Genomic DNA, 21,676 nt, shown 5'->3' with positions numbered 1-21,676 from the left:
TCTTCATGATGCTAAAATAACTCATTTAATCATTAGGACTCATTATTCATATTTACAAGAAATCCAGACATGCAGTTGGTTTTTCTGACTTTTATTAAATGTTTTCATCTGTGAATAAATATCTGGACTGCCTGCAACGTGGGCTGAAGCAGCATAAATACACATGAAGAAGAAATAACGACACCAAAACACGTTACATTCAGAAAAGTTCAGTTGCAGCTGCACCAACGCAAACAGACATCACGTGATTCACAGCCAGCTGGGATCAGTCCACCGTGAAGTTACACGACTTCATCTTACAATCACTTCAGGTCTATTGCTGATTGGCTCTAAATTATTGCAGCTTAAGTTGCAGTTTGTGCTTCTTTCAATAATTTTATTTATTTGAAATGAACAATTTGAACAGAACTGAGTGAGCTGATCCCAAACTGAGGAGTAAAACCGAATTGAATTTGGATTGTTAACGTCGCAGGCGAGCCGTCGATCACTTTTTAAGTGCAGAAACATCCAAACCTCCAACACGCTACAAACACACAAACAAAAACTAAACCTCTGCACAACTTTTCAAGTATAACAGATTCTTTTGCACATTACAAAAACAAACAACCGGTCTGCATTCGAGAACTTCTCCGGTCTCCTTCCAGAGTCTTCTGCAGGTTTCCATACAAACCACCAGAGTCAACACGTTCTGGACTAAAAGATCTGACAGGAAAGCCTGACAGCGACTCAACAATGGAAATATTTCTGACGTTTACAGACGTTTGACGTGTGGAGAGACTTTAATGTCAAGCAGCCTGCTGGATGGACTGAAAACTCTAAAGGACATTAAAGAGACTTCATCATTCAGAATTGATTCACTTATTGTTAAGCTGAAGAGAGAAGAGGCCTTCAAGATGAAGCAGGTTCAAAAACCAGGAATCCTCATCATAACCCTGAAACCAAGTTAAACCTGAATCCTGCTTCTCAGTCTCGATCAAACAAAAATGCAACAACTACGCTTCATTCCTCCAAACTGAACTCCAAAATGAGTTCCTGCACCTCGAGCTGACTGCAACACACAAGAGGAAGCTGCATCTCATCAAACCTTACCGACTCCACGCTGGTGAGCAAAGTGGAGACTGGTGAACTGCATCAGCTGCTGCAGAAACACAGACACGACACGGCAGCTAAACTCTGACATATTCTGCACTTCACACCCTGTTAAATTAAAAAGAGCCTCTTGATTAAGTTTGATTCTTTTTCTGTGCTCCAGTTAATACTCTGTTGTGTTTTGTTAAAATCAATCAGCTGGAGTTTTGTCCAACAGCTGATTTCAGTTTATAACTGAATCAGTGCATCTGCAGCTGCTGCTCTGCTCTGATTGGCTGATAGAAATCTATTTCTTTCAGGTTAACTGTATATATTGAGACTTACAGAACAGCTAAGAAACATATGAACAAGGAATTATTTTTTTTGGAAAGAGTCACCAGACGCCTTAAATCGCTGTCGCTAATAAAACAGGAAGCGCTTTGAGTCCATCAGCAGGTCCCTGAAACTGTTGAGTGCTGAAACGTCTTGAACCTCGAGCTAAAAACAAAGTGAAATCTCGTTGGTGGATCTTTACAGTTGCTCAGCGGTTCAGTGTTTGTGCAGGAGCGTTGGCAGTGTCGCATCCGATATGTAAAATCTCTTTTCAACAGCCAGGTGACGACAAACAAACTGAACTTGGCTGGCTTACATTATTTCCTTACTTTATAAAAAACAACAAAAAAAAAACAACAGTAAATAAATCAGCAAAAAAGTGAAAAATTAAAAGTCCAGTTTTAGGGGAAAACAACAAAAATGTCCTTTGGAAAGTAAACAAACAGAAATCTTTGAACTCGTCTTTTAAAAGCTGAATATTTAACAGTTTAAAGGAAGCAACAGAAATTACAATATGAAGCGAGATTTTATGTTAATAATTCAAATATTAAGTTTCCAGAGTTTTAGTGAAAAGACTTCACAATTGGTGATCAAAGCTAAATCTGCTGGAGAAGACCGATCGACTACGGAGCAACAACTATACACCTGTACGTATTTACACTGTCAGGAATTTACACACACTACGTTAATGTACAGTTTATCTTAAACAGATAAATAAATATCACACACGCTTACAAACACAGCAGAGTGTTTGGGGGAAGATACATTCCACCACATTGTGATGATGAAGTACAGAAGGTTTGAAATGAGGATGCAAAACTGTCTGTAACACCTGCTTCCTTTCTGAGCTTTTCAGTATAAAAGTCCCCTTGAAAGTAAAGGATGAGTTCATCCTTTTACCAGCTGCAGCCACATTCATCCAGCTGAAGCTAACGACGATGTACAGAAGGAGAAAAGAAAGTACAAATGTTTCCCCACTCAAAGTACAGACAGTGATTGAGTACAAAAACCAACAACGTCTAATAACATGACCAGGAGCTTTTACACTGGAGGGGTGGCGGCTGCCCTACGGGATTTCTTTGATCTATGTTGGTTTCTTCACGGTACAGTTTGGGTTGTTTTAGTGTTGTTTCTGTGTGCAGTTCTTTATCAGGACATTTGCATGTTTTCTGAGGGGACTTTGAAATGCAGCCGGATTTCTTTTCCCCCTCAGAGCATACCGTCATCACGTCCGTCCTCCATCACAGCAGGCCGTCCAGGTTCTTCTCTGCACTCGTCTTGTCTTCGGTGCTGTCCTGAGGGCTGGACTGGTTGTGGTAATCACGGAGGATGGTCACTATGTCGTGGTGGCCGAAGTGCACCGCCTCGTCCATCGGCGTGTTCCCCCATCTGCAAACACATCCGGTTATTCTTATTTATTTCAGAGCAGCTTGTCCGTTTTCTTTTCTTTTGTCTCAGCCACATATTTGTCTACTTTTCCCACAGTTCAGCTGGATATTCTGTGTACTCTTTACGCTGTTGGTGTGAGCAGGTACAGCAGGATCTGGAGAGGGAACAGCTGAGGCTCAGTTGATGGAGAGCAGACCAATTCAAAATGATTGTTGTTAATTCAGTCCATCAGCAACAGTTGGGATAATCGTCTTTGGATCGTAGACAGACAGATCTTGGATAATCGTCTCAGTGATTTTTCAAGCAAATATTAAAAATAAAGAAATAAAAATGTGTCATATATATGTGCAATTTTGTTTAAAAGACTTCAGAAATTAAATGTAAGACTTTTGAAAACCTTCCAAGACTTATTTTAGTTGTTTAGGAGCGTGATTGTATGATAAGACTTGTTTCAGGACCAGCAGACCCAGCTCACCTGTCTTTGGGAACCGAGTTGACTTTACAGGCCTCCAGCAGGAAGCGGACCACCTCAGCATGTCCTGAAACACACAAACATCACATCAGCCCCGTAAAACAAACACACGCCGACTCCTCAACACATGAACCGTCTTCTCACCTTCTGCAGCCGCCACATGCAGGGCCGTCCTGGAGTCGTAGTCCCTCTGCTCCATGTCCATGGAGGACAACGCAAACCTGCACGAAGGATACACGTCCATTCAGATACCATCGAATCAAGCAGGAGAGAAGAGGGTTATTGTTCAGCATGCAGACGGTCTTTTTTTTAGTTTTAGCGATTTTATATCTGAACATTTCTGAAGAGAGAAAAGAGTGAAGAGCTGCTGCACCTCCTCAGGGCCGAGACGTCGCCAGTGTAAGCAGCAAACAGCAGGTTGATCACCGACTTCACCTAAAACACAACGAGAAGCACGTTAATCTCTTTCATATTTATCATTTGTGCATATTAACACATTAATTTTGGTTTTACTTACTGTCTTGTGTAAGTAAGAAAAGTCTATTTTCTTGGAACTCTTTAAAACTTGTTCTCAAAAGTTCTAGACAAATAAAATCATGATTATTATGTAGGTGATGCAGTACACTTCCAGCAGATGGCGCTGTGAACTAAACTGAGACAGACAAGGTGACCCAGCAGCCAATGAGCTGGATGTGACGCAGATTGAAATATATTTCACTGCCTGATGCCTTAGACTCAAAATAAACAGCAGAGTGAGCATGATATTATTCTCTGTATCAGTAAAAGAGGAGGAGGATGAACAGATGCTGACGAAGGAGCGAGTAGCTGGGACTCACCCGCTGGTCTCCTCCCTCCCTGCGAGGATCATGTTTCTTTGCAAAGTGCCTCATGTTGTCATAGTTGTGGAAATTAAAGAGGGAAACCAGGTCCTGAAAGAAGAACACACTTTCAGTTTCAGGTCCCTTTGACAGAAATATTTGTACTCAGATCACAGACTGATTTTCACACCCGACATCAAGTCTCAGCTCCCCGAGGCTCTTCAACCTTCAGGAAGTCAAAAGTTTAGTTGGGTAGATAAAACAGAAATGGTTATCAATATAATGCTGTCACGCCGTTTAGTTCCATCACAAAGACCCATTCGTGTCGTTAACTTTTCTTGTTAAACGGAGAGATTGTAGTTACAGCACGAGTCCTGAATAAAATTCATACATCAGACCGAGTTCGAAGGTAAACTGAGTATCTTTGGGCTCCACACACACAAAACGAATTATAGTCCATGTCAAAGCTGAGGTTACCGTGCAGAACTGGATGCCTCTGACACTGTTGCCCAACTTGTCGAGCGGAGGGGACCAACACATGACGCCCATCACGTTGGGAACAACAAGCAGAATCCCGCCAGCGACACCAGATTTAGCCGGCAGACCGACCTGGAACAGAAGAAAGAGGAGGACGAGGTGACAAATCTTCATACGGCCACCTGACGTTTTTGGAAAAAACATCTGATTCCCTCCAGCGCGGAACGGATACTGACGTGGAAAGCGAACTGTCCGGAGAAGTCGTACATGCCACAGGAGTGCATGAGACTCAGTGTGTTTCGCACCGCCTCGGGGCTCAGCACACGCTCTCCTGTGATGGGACAGAAGCCGCCGTTGGCCAAAGTCGCCGCCATGACACTGGCGCTCTCACAGGTCACCTCGATGGAGCACAACTGATGGACAGGAAAAGACAGGTTTATGAAGCTGCTCTCACACTGACAGGGAAAACCACAAGTCAAATAAAACCCAGAGTATCAGAGTAAAAAGGTCCGAGTGTTTCACGGGACAATTACTGAAATGATATCTAAATTAAAGTCACAGTCCGTCAATTAATGAATCCATCTTCTTCTGAGCTCTACTTACCTGGAAGTAGAAGTCCAGGATGGAGGTCATGTCTGTCCCCTCTGGAAAACACTGAAAGGACAAAAACATTTAAGAGGTGATTTATGTGGCTTTTAATGTGAAAAAGTGAGTTAAGACAAATAATGTGTGAGGCTGCTGCACCATCAGATGACCTTTGACCTCACCTTCTTCTCCTTCAGGTAGTAGCCGATGGCAAAGTTTCTGTCTCCGGACTCGCGCTCTGACTGGAAACTGGGACACACCGAGCAGAAGGAGGTTTGTGACTCAGCTCGTGTTATATAAACTCTAAAGTCTGGAAAAGTTGCTGCGTGACGTCATATTCAACCTAGAAGTGTCCATCACACCTCAGTGATGCAATAAATCAATAAAACATCAAAGTGGGCTGGATATTTCTGCAGAGACGTGGTGCAGCACTCACGTGGCATTGCTGAAGCCCACGTACTCGTTTCCTGCCAGTTTGTTCATGAAGTTCATGACCTGCGGAGCAGAGCGGCACATTTAGAGCGAAGGATCCACCAATTAACCAAATTAAAAAGACGTTTGGCTCCATTTAAAATTGACTCTGAGGAAACATGTAACAGCACAGAACGGATTCCTCTGTCTGATATTTTTTCATTTCAGTACAACAAAAATGAAAAGTTAATTCCTTTATTTGTGGAAATAAAAATCGACTGAATATTCTTTGTTTTTATTTAATTTTCTTTGACAAGAAGTAAAAGCTCTTTGTGTTTAATTGACAATCACAAACAAAATAAGTATTCCAAATATGTAAACTTCCCTTTTCCACTATTTTTTGATACTTTATACGTCAAACAATGAATTGATTAACCAAAGAAACAACCAGCAGATTAATTACAGATCATCTTCCTTCATGGATGTGTGTTTTAATGGTCAGTGAAACTCACGTAATCAAATTTCTCGGCGTTGCTAGCCCCTTGCTGAAACACAAACAGAAGCAATCACAGTATTCATTAAAATAATTTCAGTCAAAAACATAAGCAACATTTAAAAGAGTTACCCACATCATGACATTAGCACTATTATTTATGATCCATATCTCTATGATATTAAACTACGACAGGAAAACAGTGCCAGTTTACATCACTACCAATGTGACCAATCAAAAAGGCCATTCAGTCATGACATCAGATGAATTAAGATTAGAGGTGGGAGACTAGCTGGAGATGGAGGTGGAATAAAACGGTTAATCCACGCAGGGTTTGGTCAAAGAAAAATAAAGTTGTGTTTCACCGACTTCAGTGACAACGTACTGCAGTAATACGAGTATGTTAGATGCTACAACTATTGATTACTGATCGACAGGTGTGTTTGTTGTACGAAGCTGTGCAACACACTGCGAGCCACGCGGTCAATAACTTACTCCACCTGTTCAAACAATCAAATATTCAAAGAGAAGAGAGTTTTACCTGACTCACTAAAAAAATAGATTTTCTATTTCTCAAAACTTCTCATCACTAAATATCTTTTATCTATAAATTCTAACGGTTTTCTCTTGAGAAAAGTTTATTTTTATGATTTATAATTACTCTGCAAGAGAGTTTTGAATCATTTATTTGGCTAAAAGATATTTCCTACACTCAGACCGGTGCACAGAGCTGTTCTCCACCACTGACACCAAGTGATATGTTTGAATCCTGTAAACTAAACTAAATGGTCACAAGACTATTTTCTGATCCCGTCATATTACAGTATTACAATTGTTAGAAAATGTACGTATTCAAATAAGTAACACAAAAAATGAATTAACATGATATCACGGTGTCATTAAAACACTATTAGCCACGTAGCTTGCAGTATGAGCACGTTCTGGGTTTTATCAGATTACAAATAAACACTTGTATCTGTACTGACGGCTAAAGTCAAAATTAGCTTTAATCTGAGGATATAAAGTAGAAATCAAATATACAAACAAAATAAAGAGCTCCTTCTCTACAGAAGAATGGAGTATGATATAAAACCAGTGTTTGTGCAGGAGCTGTACTGTTTATAATCCAGGTGTATAAACAGTTTGGAGAATGCAAGTGAAAAGTATAAAAGCGACATTTAAACATTCATAAACAGCCATGTGAAGGCTAAAGCTTGTCACAAATCCAGACCAAAGAGGGGAAAAATTATTAAAAAAAGGAAAAATTACCAACGTCATTGACCTGTTGCTGTGGTCATAATTTCCCAAAGATCCTAATGCTGTAAAATATGCAACAACACATAAAACCACACAACGAGCCTTGAAAAGGTACATTGCAAATGAGTGTATTTAAAGTGATCTAGAATCAGAGGAGGAAGAAGAGGAGGAGGGAGGAGGAAGAGGAGGGGGGTGGGGGGGGGCATGCACAGAGTCCTGGTTTTACTATCAGATCAATGGACAGATTCAAGCTTCATCTACAGAAATCTCAACAGTGATTGGTTGGGATTCACCTGCTAACAACAGATTTCCCTCCTGCACTTCATTACATTACATCTGCTGATGCATGTTTCAGAAGCTACTTCCTGCTACTTAAGAGGGTTTTTTAGATGCCAGGTGGAAATGTCTCTAAAAGGATGTGTCCGGATATGTTTGAACACACCGGCTCTCTACACCACATTAAGAAGAACTGGAACACTGAATAAGACTTATTAAAATACATCTTTAAAGGCCAGTTTGTTTTGCTGAAGGAGCTCTATGTCGTATGATATTGTGCAGCAGTTTGACTTCTGAGCAGTCCTCTCTGTAATTAATCTGTGGGAAGCCCTCGATGATCAAATGATGAGTGAGTGGGTGAGTGTGTGTGTGTGTGTGTGTGTGTGTGTGTGTGTGTGTGTGTGTGTGTGTGTGTGTGTGAGAAGGTCAAAGGAGGGTTTTTAATAAAACATTCAGGTAATGGAAGAGTTTCCAAGATTAAAGCTATAAATGTGGCGGAGCAGACTGGACTGGAAAACGCTGGTTTCCATCTCCACCCACTCTGTACTCTGTACTCTGTGTGTGTGTGTGTGTGTGTGTGTGTGTGTGTGTGTGTGTGTGTGTGTGTGTGTGTGTGTGTGTGTGTGTGTGTGTGTGTGTGTGAACGATGCTGCTTTCAAACAAATCCCCTTTCAGCGTGATTATCTAGAACCTTAATCTCCCTGTTTACAGTAATCTGGCGGAAACACGTTCTCTGCAGACGATTCTAATTTTATTCCATAAAGATTCTCCTGAATCTAGCTGCGGTCAGACCTCCAGAACTCAGCTGTAAAATAACATCTCAGGAAACGGCGGTAAACTCAAGCAGCCCTGATGTAAAAATAAAACCTCTCACTATCAGAAATCTAGTTTTAGACAGAAAATGATGAATTCTCACAAAATGAAAATAACATCACATCGCCTGCAGCTGAATTTATTCTTTTGTATTTGAGCACATCAGTCTCCGCTATAAATATATACGTCATAATGTATGATGGGGTATGTGAATGCAGCTTACCTTAATGAGGGAGGTACAGACGATAGCACCAGCATTAACCATGGGGTTGTGGGGTTTATCTGTAGAGAAAGAAAGGTTCATATCAGCAAAGGAACAACGTTTTTTGCCTTTTATTGACATGTAAAAGTAAAAATAGTCAACAAACTAAATCAGAAGGAACTCGGTAATAAAACTGAAATTAAAAATAATTATCAAGTAAAACAAAAGAAGGGGGATGTTTGTGCCAGAGGTTGAAATATTCCTGAATAAAAACATCAGTATAACAAGAGCAGCAGCAGACATCAACACGATTAAAACCACACGGAGGGGAAGTGGTGTAACCCTGGAAGCTGTTTTAATCTTCTTATTCAACAGGCCAGAACAATGTGTAAAAAAAATACATGGAAAAATAAACAGCAGAAAGTTCTCTGAAAATTCAGAAGCACTGCAGGAGAGCTTCATCTCAACAGAAGCACGTTGTTTTCCACGTTCTTATGTCTCCTTTCCACACTGGCCACTCTGTTTTATTCAGCTATGGTGCTGCAACCTCTCATTAACAATTTATCACAGCTCCATGGTAACCAGGCCATGAGACGGGTCCTCTTGCAGAGAGTACGTGGACAGAAAGTTCAAGCCCGGCTGACTGAATCACGATGCCAACACCGAGAGGTTTGTGTCCTCACCTTCCTCGTTCAGGAAGAGCTTGTTGAAGCGCAGGCCGCTGGGTTCTTTGCCGATAAAGCGGTGCACGTACTCGGTGCCGTGATCGTGGACGGCGATGGCGTATTTCAGCGGCTTCACACAAGACTGCAGACAGAAGGGAACTTTGGTGTCGCCGACAGTGTGCCTGAAGAAGAGACCTTTGTTTTTATAGTGTTTGTGAGTATTTCTGCATTTGACTTGTACCATTCATTACCGCTACTACGCTCAAAGGTTTGTTATTATTGTTTACAACTCTAAAATCCAGTCATTTGCAAAGCTAAAGTCTGATTCTGAGAAACTCTATACAGCATGAATTAAAATGGCCTTAGATCTTATCATCTCTCCTCCTGTTTTCCTGTGTACATCTGACAGAACAAAAAACTTCTAAAACTACGCTGCAGAAACCTTTCACTGTACTTTAGTGTACATTATATACAAGCAAACATACACAAAAACCATACAGCTGTTGAGAGAGAACAGACGCTTGAATCGTACCTTTGCCCGTCGACAGTGCAGAGGGCGACGGCCCACAGGTCTGGGCTGAAGCGGGCCAGCTGAGGAATGTAGTCTGCCACCTACAGCGTCAAAGCAACACCAATAAAAACAATTAGTTTTATCACAACATGTCAAAAGGTTTTAACAATGCTACTACTAAATAGGAAATATGACCAGTGCCAGTTTCCCTGCACTCACCTGCCCCCCAGGCATGTTTTTGGCATTCTCAAAGAGTTCATCCATGTGTGCACGGAAAGGCTGGAAGTCTGGGATGACAAACTTCTTCCTGAAGGCCTGGGTGAGCAAAACGATGTTGCTCTGGACACATCTGAGGAGGGAAGACGGGAATTTAGTCCACAACTGAGGGGAGTGTTAAACTATTCAGGGTTTACAACCTCAGACAATTTAATGTCAAGGTTTCATACTGGGAGACATCTGCTACCAGAATAAAATACTGCAGAGAAAATCTAATATTTACTTTTATAGCACTTATATAAAAAAAACATACAAACTCTGTCACATTGAAAGCATTACTGCCAACTGTAACTGTTTGCTTTTGTGGTTCAGTGTGAACTTATTTTTCCAGTAACTTTCCTGAAGGAGCTGTGAGCAGCTGAGCTTGATGAGCTTACAGGGAGGATCTCTGCACATTTGTTTTACCGCACCGCAATCGCAGATTCTCTCTGACTGTGTTGATGCTTCACTGCAGCCACTGCAGATTTTGGAAAAGATTTTCCCTCATGGCATGGAGAGAAAATAAACAATACACAGGCAAAGAAAATAGGTCAACTTTGTTTTAAAGCGCTGGTGTCTTCCTCCACCACCAGGATTTCCAGATTTTGTCCTTTTCTTCTCGCTGATAAAGAACCCCAGACACTGTAGTAAACAGACGTAATAAGGCAGTGAGGTGGAAGCTGTGTCTCTCCATTAGCAGAGAGATTTGTGGCTCAACTATCTCATTGCACCAAACCCTGTCTAATCCCTGTAGCATGGGATCCCTGCGGGGAAAACACACGCTACACTCCGCTGCCCGCTCACGTGCTTCGTCTGTGAGGCTGAGCTCTATAAATACGCCCCGGGAGCGGAAGTGATGGATCCCAGCCAGGAGTCCCGGCGCTGGGGTCTGTTCGGTGAGGATTCAGCTCCCCGGTGAGCCGTCATATGTCCAGACTCGCCTCGCCGCGGCTTCCCAAGCTGTCACCCGGTTGTCTCAGTGTCGGTTCCTCTGGGGGGTTCAAACAGCAGCAACACTACCGGGGTGGAGGGTTAATGGTATTTTACGCCACACACCCTTCTTCCTACAGCCGGCTAATGTTCAGTCAAAGTGCATCTTCATCACAGTCTGTAGTTTCATAACAGCAAAATATTTTCCCACAATTTACTAAAAATATAACACTTCTGACCTTTGATGTAGGTCTCTGAAAGGTCAGTCTGTGAGCTGCAGATATCTCCGGTGTAATATAACAGCTCTATTTGAAGAACCGCTGGACCATTGTAAAACAGTAATTTAAGCAGATTTTAAAAATCTAAATTCCCTATAAAATGCCTCATTATCTGTATTCAAATTGATATTGTCTGGGCTCTGTTGTGATCACATTTAACATTTATTTAAGTGTCCTGTTTTTCCCAGAGTGTTTGTGTTCTTGAATAAATCCAGCCGGATGAAAACCTCAACAAGATGTCGATGACGTGCAAACTGAAGAGTGATGAATAATGAATGACCCTTTTCTGCTGCGGGGACGTGTAGAGAACTCTGACCAGCATTAATAATTCTTCTACAGACGCCGATGAATGATTGATGCTGATGATGATGATGGTGGAACAGCGAAGCAGGATATTACTTTAAAAGACCACCTGCTTCAAATGACAAAGATTTCAAATATTTTCTAAGTATATTTAGTTTTATCATTAGTTATGTTAAACGCAAAATGAACAATTCTCAGTATATTAATCTGGAGGATCCCGTTTTTGTTTTTGCCTTCAATATTCAAATTAAGCTACAGATCAATTCAGAAAACATCTGGACAGTTTAGACCAAATTTGAGATCAGGAAAATGTGAAAACTATGCATGCAGGTTTGCGTTTCCATTTTCAAAATAACATTAATGCATCTACGTGAAACAAAGCCTACTTCTTGAAGAGGTGTCGGTCCAGCGCTCCATCTGAGGTCGTCTTCACAGTCACCTTCAGCATCTCCATACATTCTTTCAGCCGGGGGTCTCCTGTGCGAAGCCCTGTGGCTTTAAGAGCCTGGACAGAGAGGATCCACATGATTCAGACAGGACAAAAAAAAAATCAATAACGCAATGAGCCGTGAACAGAGACTCTTGAAGAGCCGAACAAGATCAGTGACTGTGCTCATAATTCAACACGGGAGACCTCTACAAGCAACAACCTGCTGATAATCTGTAAAAATACTCATGTTTGTTTACTTATTATAAAGGCTTCTTTATTAACAAGTCATTTAAATACCACTTTAGAGATTTTTAAAAGTATACCTGTTATTTTCCTTCTTTGTATAATCACTTCAAAAATGCAATTTCCACAAAACCTTGAGGTACTTCAGTTATCAAACCCTCAGACATACATTTAAAAACATTTTCCCCGTTGTGAGAACTCACTGTAGTGAATTTGTGTGCCGGTATTTTTTCTTGGCCTCCTGCAATGGTGTAGAAGAGCAGGTCCTCCAGACTGGGCAGGATGCCCGCCTTCCTTCTCCTGCAGGAAACCAAAAGAAAAACACACAGCGGTGAGAAGAACAACTCCACAATGAGGCCTGCTGTGGTGGAAACATGGAGGGGAGCTGCAGCAGAGGGACGAGAAAAGGCTTTCTGACTGCAAGGAGAAGCGGTGAGTAGAAACTGGAATACTGCACTGGAAAACATGACCTTACACTGGCCTTACTTTAGTATTACAACCTGTGGAAAAACAGAGCCAGACACTGTGCTGCCAGGTGCTCTGTAGAGCTTACAGTGATACTAAAAAGTCTTCTCATGACATACTTTTCCACAGGTTAGCATGCTGCCATAAGGCCAGAGTAAACTGTTATTCGTCTACCATGCTTGAATACCAGCCAGGAATGTTTAAAACCAACTAAACAGTTCACCGTAGTTTCACAAAGGGAATTTATGACTGAAGGCTTTGAACACAGCAGGGAATGAAGCAGGACAGCAGCACATACAGACCAGGAGATCTACAAATACTTCATGATAAATAACAGGAGGGCGCTGCCTTACAGTGTGTGAGGTTGGAGTGTCAAGAGCAATTCAGCTGAATTAAAGCTCATCTGTGAATTGTGACTACTGGGCTTTATCTGTTGCAGCTTCGATGTGGAGGCTCGCCAAGGCCTCTGACTGGTTGGTGTTGATCAGTGACCGGGAAACAACCCGTGTTGTGTCTGCTCAAAATAAATCATCCAATGGACAGCATCACCAGCAGGTCTATTTATTTCCTCCAGAGCTGAGTCAGCAGCAGTGGATGTGGATGAATCTGAATTTAGAAGGCTGCCTGATCAGAAAGAGGAAAAAGGAGAAATAATCTGACCAGACATTCAGCCATGTTTCAGCTCCATGCTAAGGACACTGATTACATTTAATGCCCAACCTTAAAATCCTTATAGAGTCCTCACATGCTTTCAAGCCTCTTAACATGCATACGATGGACACTTTGAATATGATTTGCATTACGTCTTCAGTTCTCTAGCCCTCATACGAGTTCATTGCTGTTATCCTGTTTCCCTGTGTGGTTCCTGAGGTGAACTTCAGAGTCTGATGAATGTGATGTGGTGGTGCTGTGGCCTGGCTGGTACTCGAAGCAGCGTCTCCACACCGAGTCGTCTCTGAGAGGAAGGTTAGTAGCGTGTCAGGAGGTAGACGGGGCGACCAGCTCACAGCAGGCTCTCTGCTATGATTCATATCAACACCAAATTGGATTTGTGCAAAGCTCTGTGCGCCCAGGCTCACGATGTCCTGCAATGCACCATGGGGCATTGGCCTGTGTGCTAGGAGAGGATGTCTGAAGGTAAAGCTTGAGCTGGCGGGTGGCTCCTCTCAGCAGCCAGACAGATTTAAAGGTTTGGGCCCTTGAAAACATGAAAGCAGAGATCTAGCAGTTTCAGGGTTTCTTCTGGATTCATTCAGCAGCAGCAACAATCAGGAAATTATAACCATGAAAATGGAGTTAACTAATGATTGAAACCCTCAAATGCATGCTTTAACAGCCACGGTATTAGACATAAATTGGGTCATTTTAAGATGCGTGAACATTGAAACCACCAGTCAGCAAACTTTCTACAAAAAGAGTGGGTTCTACTCTTCAGAAATAAATGACTTTTTATAATAAAACTACTGAACTAAATGTGTTTCTGCTCATATCTTGACCACAAAAACACTGAGTTTATATCATGTTGTCAGGTGATACAGTTCTACCAGACAGGTTTTTAACTCGGCGTGAAAAATTCAGTATCAGTTGGACTTGCACCGAACCAATCATTAGATAAAAGTGACAGCAGTGTTTTCATGAGCACCGCTGCTGCAGAAAACACCAGAGAAACGCTGGGACCAGGTTAGACCGAGACAGTTAATCATGTATTCAACTGACTAATTTCCAGCGTGGGGCTTTTCGGCCAAGTTCCACTCAAAAGTCAGAAGTCAGGAAGTCTGAGTGAGGAGATTGTATCAGCCATGGAATTGAACTGATATGACGTTTGTGGTGCTTCAATAGATTTAAGAAGTCGGTACATTATTTCTTTTGAAATTCAGACTTTTTAAAAAGGTGCCCTGAGGCTTTTTCCTCTGAGCAAGTCAGAAATCCTGACTTTCAACATGTGTGGAACACAGCGTTAACACGACAAACAATCCACATGCCGCCTGAATCGGCATGTCGTTGCGTCCCGTCAGCTTTTGTTGGCGTGGTCCATCTCTGACCTCAATAACGCCTGCTGGTGAGGGAGGAATACACATCAGAGAGTGTGTGAGTGTGGAGGAGGGGGAAAGGGGACGGGTAGAGGTAGAGGTAGAGGGAAGGGCATTCAAGCGCAGCCACTGGGAGGAAGTGAGGTCATTTCAAGGTAAACGCGGTTGTCGGCTTTCCGGGGAAAACCTCTACTTCTACTGGAAAACAGATTTTAAATAAAAAATAAATCACTAAAACTAAAATAAAAAATAGAAACATACTTACAAATGTAAAGCAAGCAGATCAACAACAGGGAGAGAGTGTGCAGAGGGAATAATACTGAATTAGTAACAGTGACAATAGCATTTACACATTAACACATCAGCAGCAGTATGAACACAGCAGCGTGCATGATAATAATCAGCACAGTACTGTATGGACACATTATTCAGTCAAGTACAAATACTGGCATCATGCAGAGCTGCTGTCACAACATAACATGAATGATGTGAACACAGGTTGTAAATATGTTCTATAAACCTGTTAAATATCACATTATTTATTGAATCAAACAATCATGAATACAGTTATTTACACTGAATTAACAGCTGCATGTTAAAAAGGCCTAAAAATAGATCATAAACCTCAGCCATGGTTATAATTAATATTCTGAGATGCAACATTAAAATGTAAGAAAGGCAGACCTCATTAGGAGTAAATGTCCAAACACTAAACCAAACATTTTCTTATAAGTTTATTCTCCTTTAATAATCTCGGTGACCGCCACGAAGTCTCAAAATAAATACCGAGTTTAAAGATGACAGATTTGGAATAAAACAGCGCTGAAGTAAGAGGCTATAAGTAACATCCTTGTTTAGTTCGGGCTGTGAGTGATTTCACCTCCGGGAGCAGCAGCAGGTTAGAGGTGGACACTGGAACATCTGGACGAGCCTCATTAATCTACCTCAGCTGCTCTTGTTAGCGCCCCCCCCCCCCCCCCCCACACACACACACACACGTGTTTTTAAAGGTCTCACACACACACACACACACACACACACACACACACACACACACACACACACACACACACACACACAGAGCTAAGGGCCTGCGGTGTCTGGCCCATGGAGGCAATCTGCACCAGCAATGCAACAAACAGCTAAATACGTCCTCCACCTCGTAGGATCCTCCACGGCTAAATGCCCAGAGTCGTCCCCGTTCTTGTTGGCATATTATGATTACAATTTTCCCTACAGTTAGCATTTTGTGTGGGAAAATAAGCTCTTTCTCCCGAAAACCAGGTTATATGCTTCTCCTTGGAGTGCATTTAATTTCCGTGGCTCATCCTTAACCCAAAGACTCCTCATTGACTCCTGTAACTGCGGTACATTTAGCAGAGTCTGGAGGGTAACTAATACCAAAATATCTTTGCAAGAGTTGAATCAAAAACGCCCACAAACAGTAACATAGCTGCTTCACAACATAGCACAGCAACAAGAGATGTATTCCCCGTCTGTGGCGGTGAACACAACACACAGGCCTGCCAGAACTGCACCCTCGGCTTCATAATAGCAGAGCAAACAGAAACCGAACCACAGTAAAGATGCATATCGCTGTACGAGTCCACTGTTGTCCCACTCAGGCTTGACTTGGCAAAGTATTTTACTTCCTGTTATATCTCAAGCTTCTCTGTACCGAGTTTTAGGCTGTTTTTAAGGTCCAATTTGCAACTTCGACCAATGTAAAGGCTAAATGTTGATCTTACAAATTTATCTAAATGGTATTAATAACGGAGCAATAAGATCTGCCACTCAGGCCTCTACAGATGATGTCATTTCATTCAATGGACACGTTTCGAGATCGGTGCCTCGATAGAGTTGTCAGCGGTATCGGCTGTATTTATTGAATTTGATTGGTGGCGCTGGATGCACTGCCTCCCAGATGTCATGACAAATTGGTGTGGGGCGGAGGCAGACATTAGACGGCGAGTGTTGAGAGGCGGCGCTGCACAAATCAATCTGTACGAATGACTTTATGTGCTCCTGGAGGCTCTGACAAGTGCTGGGCGGCACGCCAGCTCGCAGGCTTTACTGCAAAAGCTGTAGAAAAATGATGTGGGCGGGATGAGCTGCACTACAAACATCTTTAACCCTTTACCAGCCTGAGCGCAGCCTCGGGACCATCAGAACCAGACTGAAAGCTGCCTGGGCCTCTGGGACTTCAAAAACCCTGCCCTCAATATTACATTCAACAGATTTATTCACGTTTTCTTGGCCTGATTCACAGAGTTTTAACGCAGGCATTTCAGCCCACCGGTTGTGTCACATTCTCTTTGAACGTGGATAACTGTGATGAGTCCACCATCATGATTATTTTCATTATGGGTTAATCAGAAAATAATCAGTCTTTGCTGCTGTCTGCAGACACTTCACTCACCACCTGAAGTCGTACTCTGTTAACTCGTGCAGTTTTATGTGATTATGTAGAACTCATTTACTATTTATGGCCATAAAAAAATTGTAATTATATTTAGTTTTTTCCATGGTAGCTGTTTACAGTGCATGTGTTCTCGTACATGCTGCTGTGAAACTGTTTATTTTATCTGTAGAGCTACAGTTAACAATCATTTTCATTATCAAATTAATCTGCAGATTGTTTTCTTAATTATTTGTAAAATTTTGTCAAAAACTTGCGTCTAAGCTGATCATTAGTACTACCTTATGGCATACAGGGCCACGACAGTTAATAACAAAGCAGGATTTCAACTTGCCTGTCACCTTGTTGTTTTGATTTGTACTGTTGCAGCTCATTGATTATTTGATCCAAACGGTCCGATGACTCAGTTCCCCTTTAAGATGCCTTCCAAGAACTGACAATGAAAAGCCAGCGTGTTCCTCAACAGCAGTCAAAGTGCTGAACCTGCTTACTCGTTGTGATTCATCCTGCAGTCGAGCCTCGGTCACATCTCAAATCTTTACCGTGAAGATTTAACAGAATGAGCCCGGACTTCACTGCAACTGAAGTTATCCTCCAGGGGAAACAACATGTTGGTGACAAGCAGTCAGCTGAGCAGAGTGACTGTCTAAACGTGGCCGATAGCTTAAGCAAATTGTCCGTGAATGGAAACAAATGGGGCAACTCCATCCTGCAGGGGCAATGAGGCATTTTATTACCATGGGAACACTGAGGAGATACAGGCTGGTGCTGCGGCTGGTATCACAGCTGCTCCCAATGTTAATAGGCAGAAATAAACTGTCATGTAGCCCTAATCTGCTGTGCAGACATTATTATAATTACCTACCTTAGAATACATCAAGCTGCTGCATGTCTGTTCACAAATATTGTTACAAGTGAGAATAACATGCTTTCTGACTCCATGTAAAATAATGAATCTGCTTTTATTCAATAGCTATTTTGGCATCAATGTGCTGCTCCACACGATATTCAGGTTGAGGAAGAGCAGAGGCCCGAGTCTGGACTGTTTGCAGAGGGAGGAGGAAGCATCCTATCACATCCAGGTAGATTTACATCTCATTAAAATAGCAGACACATCAAACAAGAAGCTGTTATATGCACATTTGATTACACATCCACCACAGTCACAACACATCATTAATGGTCTGTAATACCTTTTAAATATTGAATATTCGGTTGTTGTAAAAACACATAACTGTGAACTGTTTTGATAAGAGATTAATCCTCCAGTCACTTTTAAGCAAAAATGTGAAATCATTCTCTGCTTCCAGCTTCTTTTCTTTATACGTTGCTTTTCTTTGTTTTATACAAAAATAAATGAACATTTTGACTGATGCTCAGATGTAACCTGCATTGAAATATACCACCTACAGTGGGACTACTTAAACGGGTTTACAAAGGCCTTATCACTATGTCGTGCTTTTAACCTGAAGCCGATCTATTGCTGCTCTCGTGCTTGCCTCTATCAGCACTCACTAATTTCCTTGCTGAATAATTAGCTGTCAGATTTACCCAAATAAGGCGTATCTCCTCCTATTAACACAGCTAATAATCCCTGATAATGAGAGTTATATTTCCTGCACCCCCATTGTCAGACAGAAGTGATGCAATTAAAGCTAAATTGTTTTTTTTTGTTTTGTTTTTATTGTGAAGCCATTTAACATAACAAAATAACATTTTTGGCTCAGTCCTGGCAAAGAGTTTATTTTTCTGCTTCCTATAATTATTCATATGATCTACATAATCTATGATGAATATTTAATCCAGTTCAATGATGAAATACCTGCAGGTTCTGGATGCAACCATGACTGACCTTCATTAGACATTGAGTTGAGGCTTGCTGTGTCACTTTCAGGGGAACCCGAACATGCATCGAGTTAAAGTGACACAGCTTGTGTTTTCATGCTCAAATTAACATGTTGATTGGATCGAGGCTGCAGAAGAAAGATGCAGCTGCTGCTGCTGCTGCTGGTCACGACTTTCTGCATAGATGCATCACACATGTTTCCATTTCCGGACATATCACGATCTTAAAACTTTTTTGGCCTATTTCTAGCAGAAAAGTTTGATCAAATGTCCCTCTCTTACAGGCAGGCATCAACACTACAACATGGCTATAAGTAACACCGGAACTACGACATGTCGTTAGATCTATCAAACTCGTCCGATAATGGATCTCGCTGCTCCCAGCTCCGTTGCTAATTACAGGTATGCACAGGTGTGACTCCCTACTGACCCCGCCAGGTGAGCGCGGTGCCACCGGTCCAATGAAGCACCACAGGAGCCCTGACGAGCCGGCTAATCCGCCGGCTAACAGCTAGCAGCTTTGCGTGATGTGCTGAACGACGTAGAAAACATGAACAAGTTCAAACAGGCCTCGTTTTTAAACGTGACACACAAACACGTCACGAACCGGGATATCTTTGCACCCTCTAAAATTCGGCATGCCTTAAATACGTAAACACAGCTTAATTGGGTTTGTGTTCAGTAATAACTACCCGCTGTCCTTGTCGTTTCTCGCCCCATTAAATGGTCACTTTTCCCCCCGGACCTCGGCCCACACACCGGGGCTAGCGCTACTCACTTCTCCGTGGAGGAGTCCTTGGAGGTTTCGTTGTTGCCGTCAGTCTTGGAGCAAAAGCCTCTCGCAGCAGACCTCCTCGGGAGATGCTGCGGGACTTTCCACCCGCCGAACGGCCTCCCTCCGCCCGGCGACCTCCGGTCCGGACCGGCGGTGCCGAAGCAGGCGGCGGGCGCAGGTGCCGCTTTCACGCCGCCGGTCAGCGGGCGCTTCAGCTGCGTTTGAAACACCTCCTTCAGCGCCACCGTGGACCGAAAGTGTAACATGTCAACCCTGTGGAGGAGACTGCCCGACTACAGCACCGAGAAAAGGAACCTGGAAAACGGTGCTTCCCGGTGATTGTCGGCTTCCTCGGTCGACTAACGGTTTTCCCGGTGACTCGACAGCAGAGCATTTACCACAACCTACCGTCCATGCCCCGCGAGTTCTGATTGGACGGTCTTATCCTCTACCTGCATCTGATTGGCCGAGAGGGCTGTCGATTAGCACAACTGTCTCGCCCACTGTCCTGGCCGGGTGTGCGTCGTGTTTTGATCCTTATTTAGAGCAATTACGAGCATAAACTTACTTTTATAATGTTTTTAAGAGGGGAAACATCCGAGAAAACACTCAGCTGTATTTTAGAGTGAGTTTTTTTTTTACTCTGAGCTTGTATGTAAAATGCACAAAGATGATGCAGAGCAGGTAAAGATCACTTTAAGCCTCTTTACCTGCTGTTAATATGTCAGTTATAGACAGTAAAGTGGCTCAAAGCAGCTCAGTGACATTACTGTGCAGGACTTTCACTGCACCGACCTTGTGTTGGCAGTGATGTGTGGTCCTGATCCGCCACCGTGTGGATTCTTTTGGTACTGCACACACTCAGGTGGGAGGTTTCTCGGCAGATGGCACTCTGTCCTTGACAAAGTAAATACAACACCATCTCCTGGTTAGAAATGTTTTTTCATGCACAGGCAGCAGAGCCAAACTTCACAAGCAAAGAAAAGATGACAAAAAGCTTATGAATTATGACCGTATCAATACAGTCATTCTTTGTAAGAATATATATCTGGGAACTAACAATATTGTGCATGAAAGGTAGTCATAAATACTGTGCCACACTCACGTGTAATTCCTTTTAAGGAGACCAAAATAGCTCAACTGAAACTTAGACCAGAGTCAGACACCATTTCAGTGTTTGCTTTGACCTCTTTGATGGCCCACGTAAAATAATGACCTACAAAAGAGATTAGTTACTGGAAAGTATTTGGTAAATTGACGCACTTTACTTTTTTCCTTATCTGACTATCTGAACCTCGGCAAACTCCACCCACCTGGAGCTCCAAGTAGGATAACACAAACAAATGAGTGATGAGTAATAACGCTTCCACTAACCTTGAACATTAAACATTCATGAATTTGACCTAAAAAAAAAAATTGCTGTAGTTGTGATTTCAATGTGATAAGAAATAAAGGGGACTTCCAACAAAATTTACAGGAATCTTCATGTTTCCTCTTAAAAAAACCAAATAACGAACTCCTTTTTTTTTTTCAGCGATGGAGGAAAATGTGACTGTTGCTGCTACAGATCATCACCTAAAGTATGTGGACAGCCCTGAGTTTGTTCACACCCAGCAGCAGATTAATGCCCTTTGCTTTTATATGGGTTTGGGTGTCCACATACTTCTGCAGCCTTGAAAGCTTTTTACTGAACCACTGTTGGCTTTTAAGAATAAAATTGAACGGGATTAAATGGGATTAAAGTAAAATTTGTCCAAACATGTTCCTACTTTGTGAAAACTTCTATTAGTGGATTCCTTTTAGGATGAAAAGATTTGAACTTTCTGGACAGAGAACGGAAACAAATGACCTTTTTTTTATTATTATTGTAAATGCAAAATTAAGTTTTGAATATCTAAAAGCTGCATGACTGATGCAGCAGTAAACCAGAAAA

At 42.2% G+C, this 21,676-nt stretch overlaps 1 protein-coding gene across 3 annotated transcripts; it reads right to left on the bottom strand.

Moving 5' to 3' along the window:
- Positions 1 to 75: 75 nt before the first annotated feature.
- On the bottom strand, positions 76 to 20,128 carry glsa (glutaminase a). 3 transcript variants are annotated; one of them, XM_069163798.1, is made up of 18 exons: positions 19,747 to 20,128; positions 12,413 to 12,503; positions 11,923 to 12,041; positions 9,990 to 10,119; positions 9,792 to 9,871; positions 9,278 to 9,441; positions 8,616 to 8,674; positions 6,066 to 6,098; positions 5,579 to 5,637; positions 5,325 to 5,391; positions 5,161 to 5,211; positions 4,794 to 4,970; positions 4,558 to 4,689; positions 4,099 to 4,191; positions 3,636 to 3,697; positions 3,407 to 3,483; positions 3,266 to 3,329; positions 76 to 2,790 (listed from the first exon to the last, which is right to left on the bottom strand). In XM_069163798.1, exons 1-18 carry the CDS (start codon positions 20,007 to 20,009, stop codon positions 2,643 to 2,645), a joined length of 1,869 nt encoding a protein of 622 aa, XP_069019899.1. In that variant the 5' UTR covers positions 20,010 to 20,128; the 3' UTR covers positions 76 to 2,642. The 3 variants fall into 3 exon arrangements, with proteins under 3 accessions (XP_069019899.1, XP_069019898.1, XP_069019900.1); XM_069163797.1 differs by having other exon boundaries at positions 12,413 to 12,509; positions 19,747 to 20,127; XM_069163799.1 differs by lacking the exons at positions 9,278 to 9,441; positions 9,792 to 9,871; positions 9,990 to 10,119; ... (1 more) ...; positions 12,413 to 12,503; positions 19,747 to 20,128 and adding an exon at positions 7,316 to 7,365 and having other exon boundaries at positions 8,616 to 8,636.
- Between the last annotated feature and the right edge of the window lie 1,548 nt (positions 20,129 to 21,676).

This window comes from Embiotoca jacksoni, unplaced genomic scaffold, assembly GCF_022577435.1.
Source record: "Embiotoca jacksoni isolate LCO1_2020_lvr unplaced genomic scaffold, fEmbJac1.0.p SCAF_30, whole genome shotgun sequence".
Lineage (NCBI taxonomy): Eukaryota > Metazoa > Chordata > Actinopteri > Embiotocidae > Embiotoca > Embiotoca jacksoni.
This window is presented reverse-complemented; position numbering and strand designations above follow the sequence as displayed.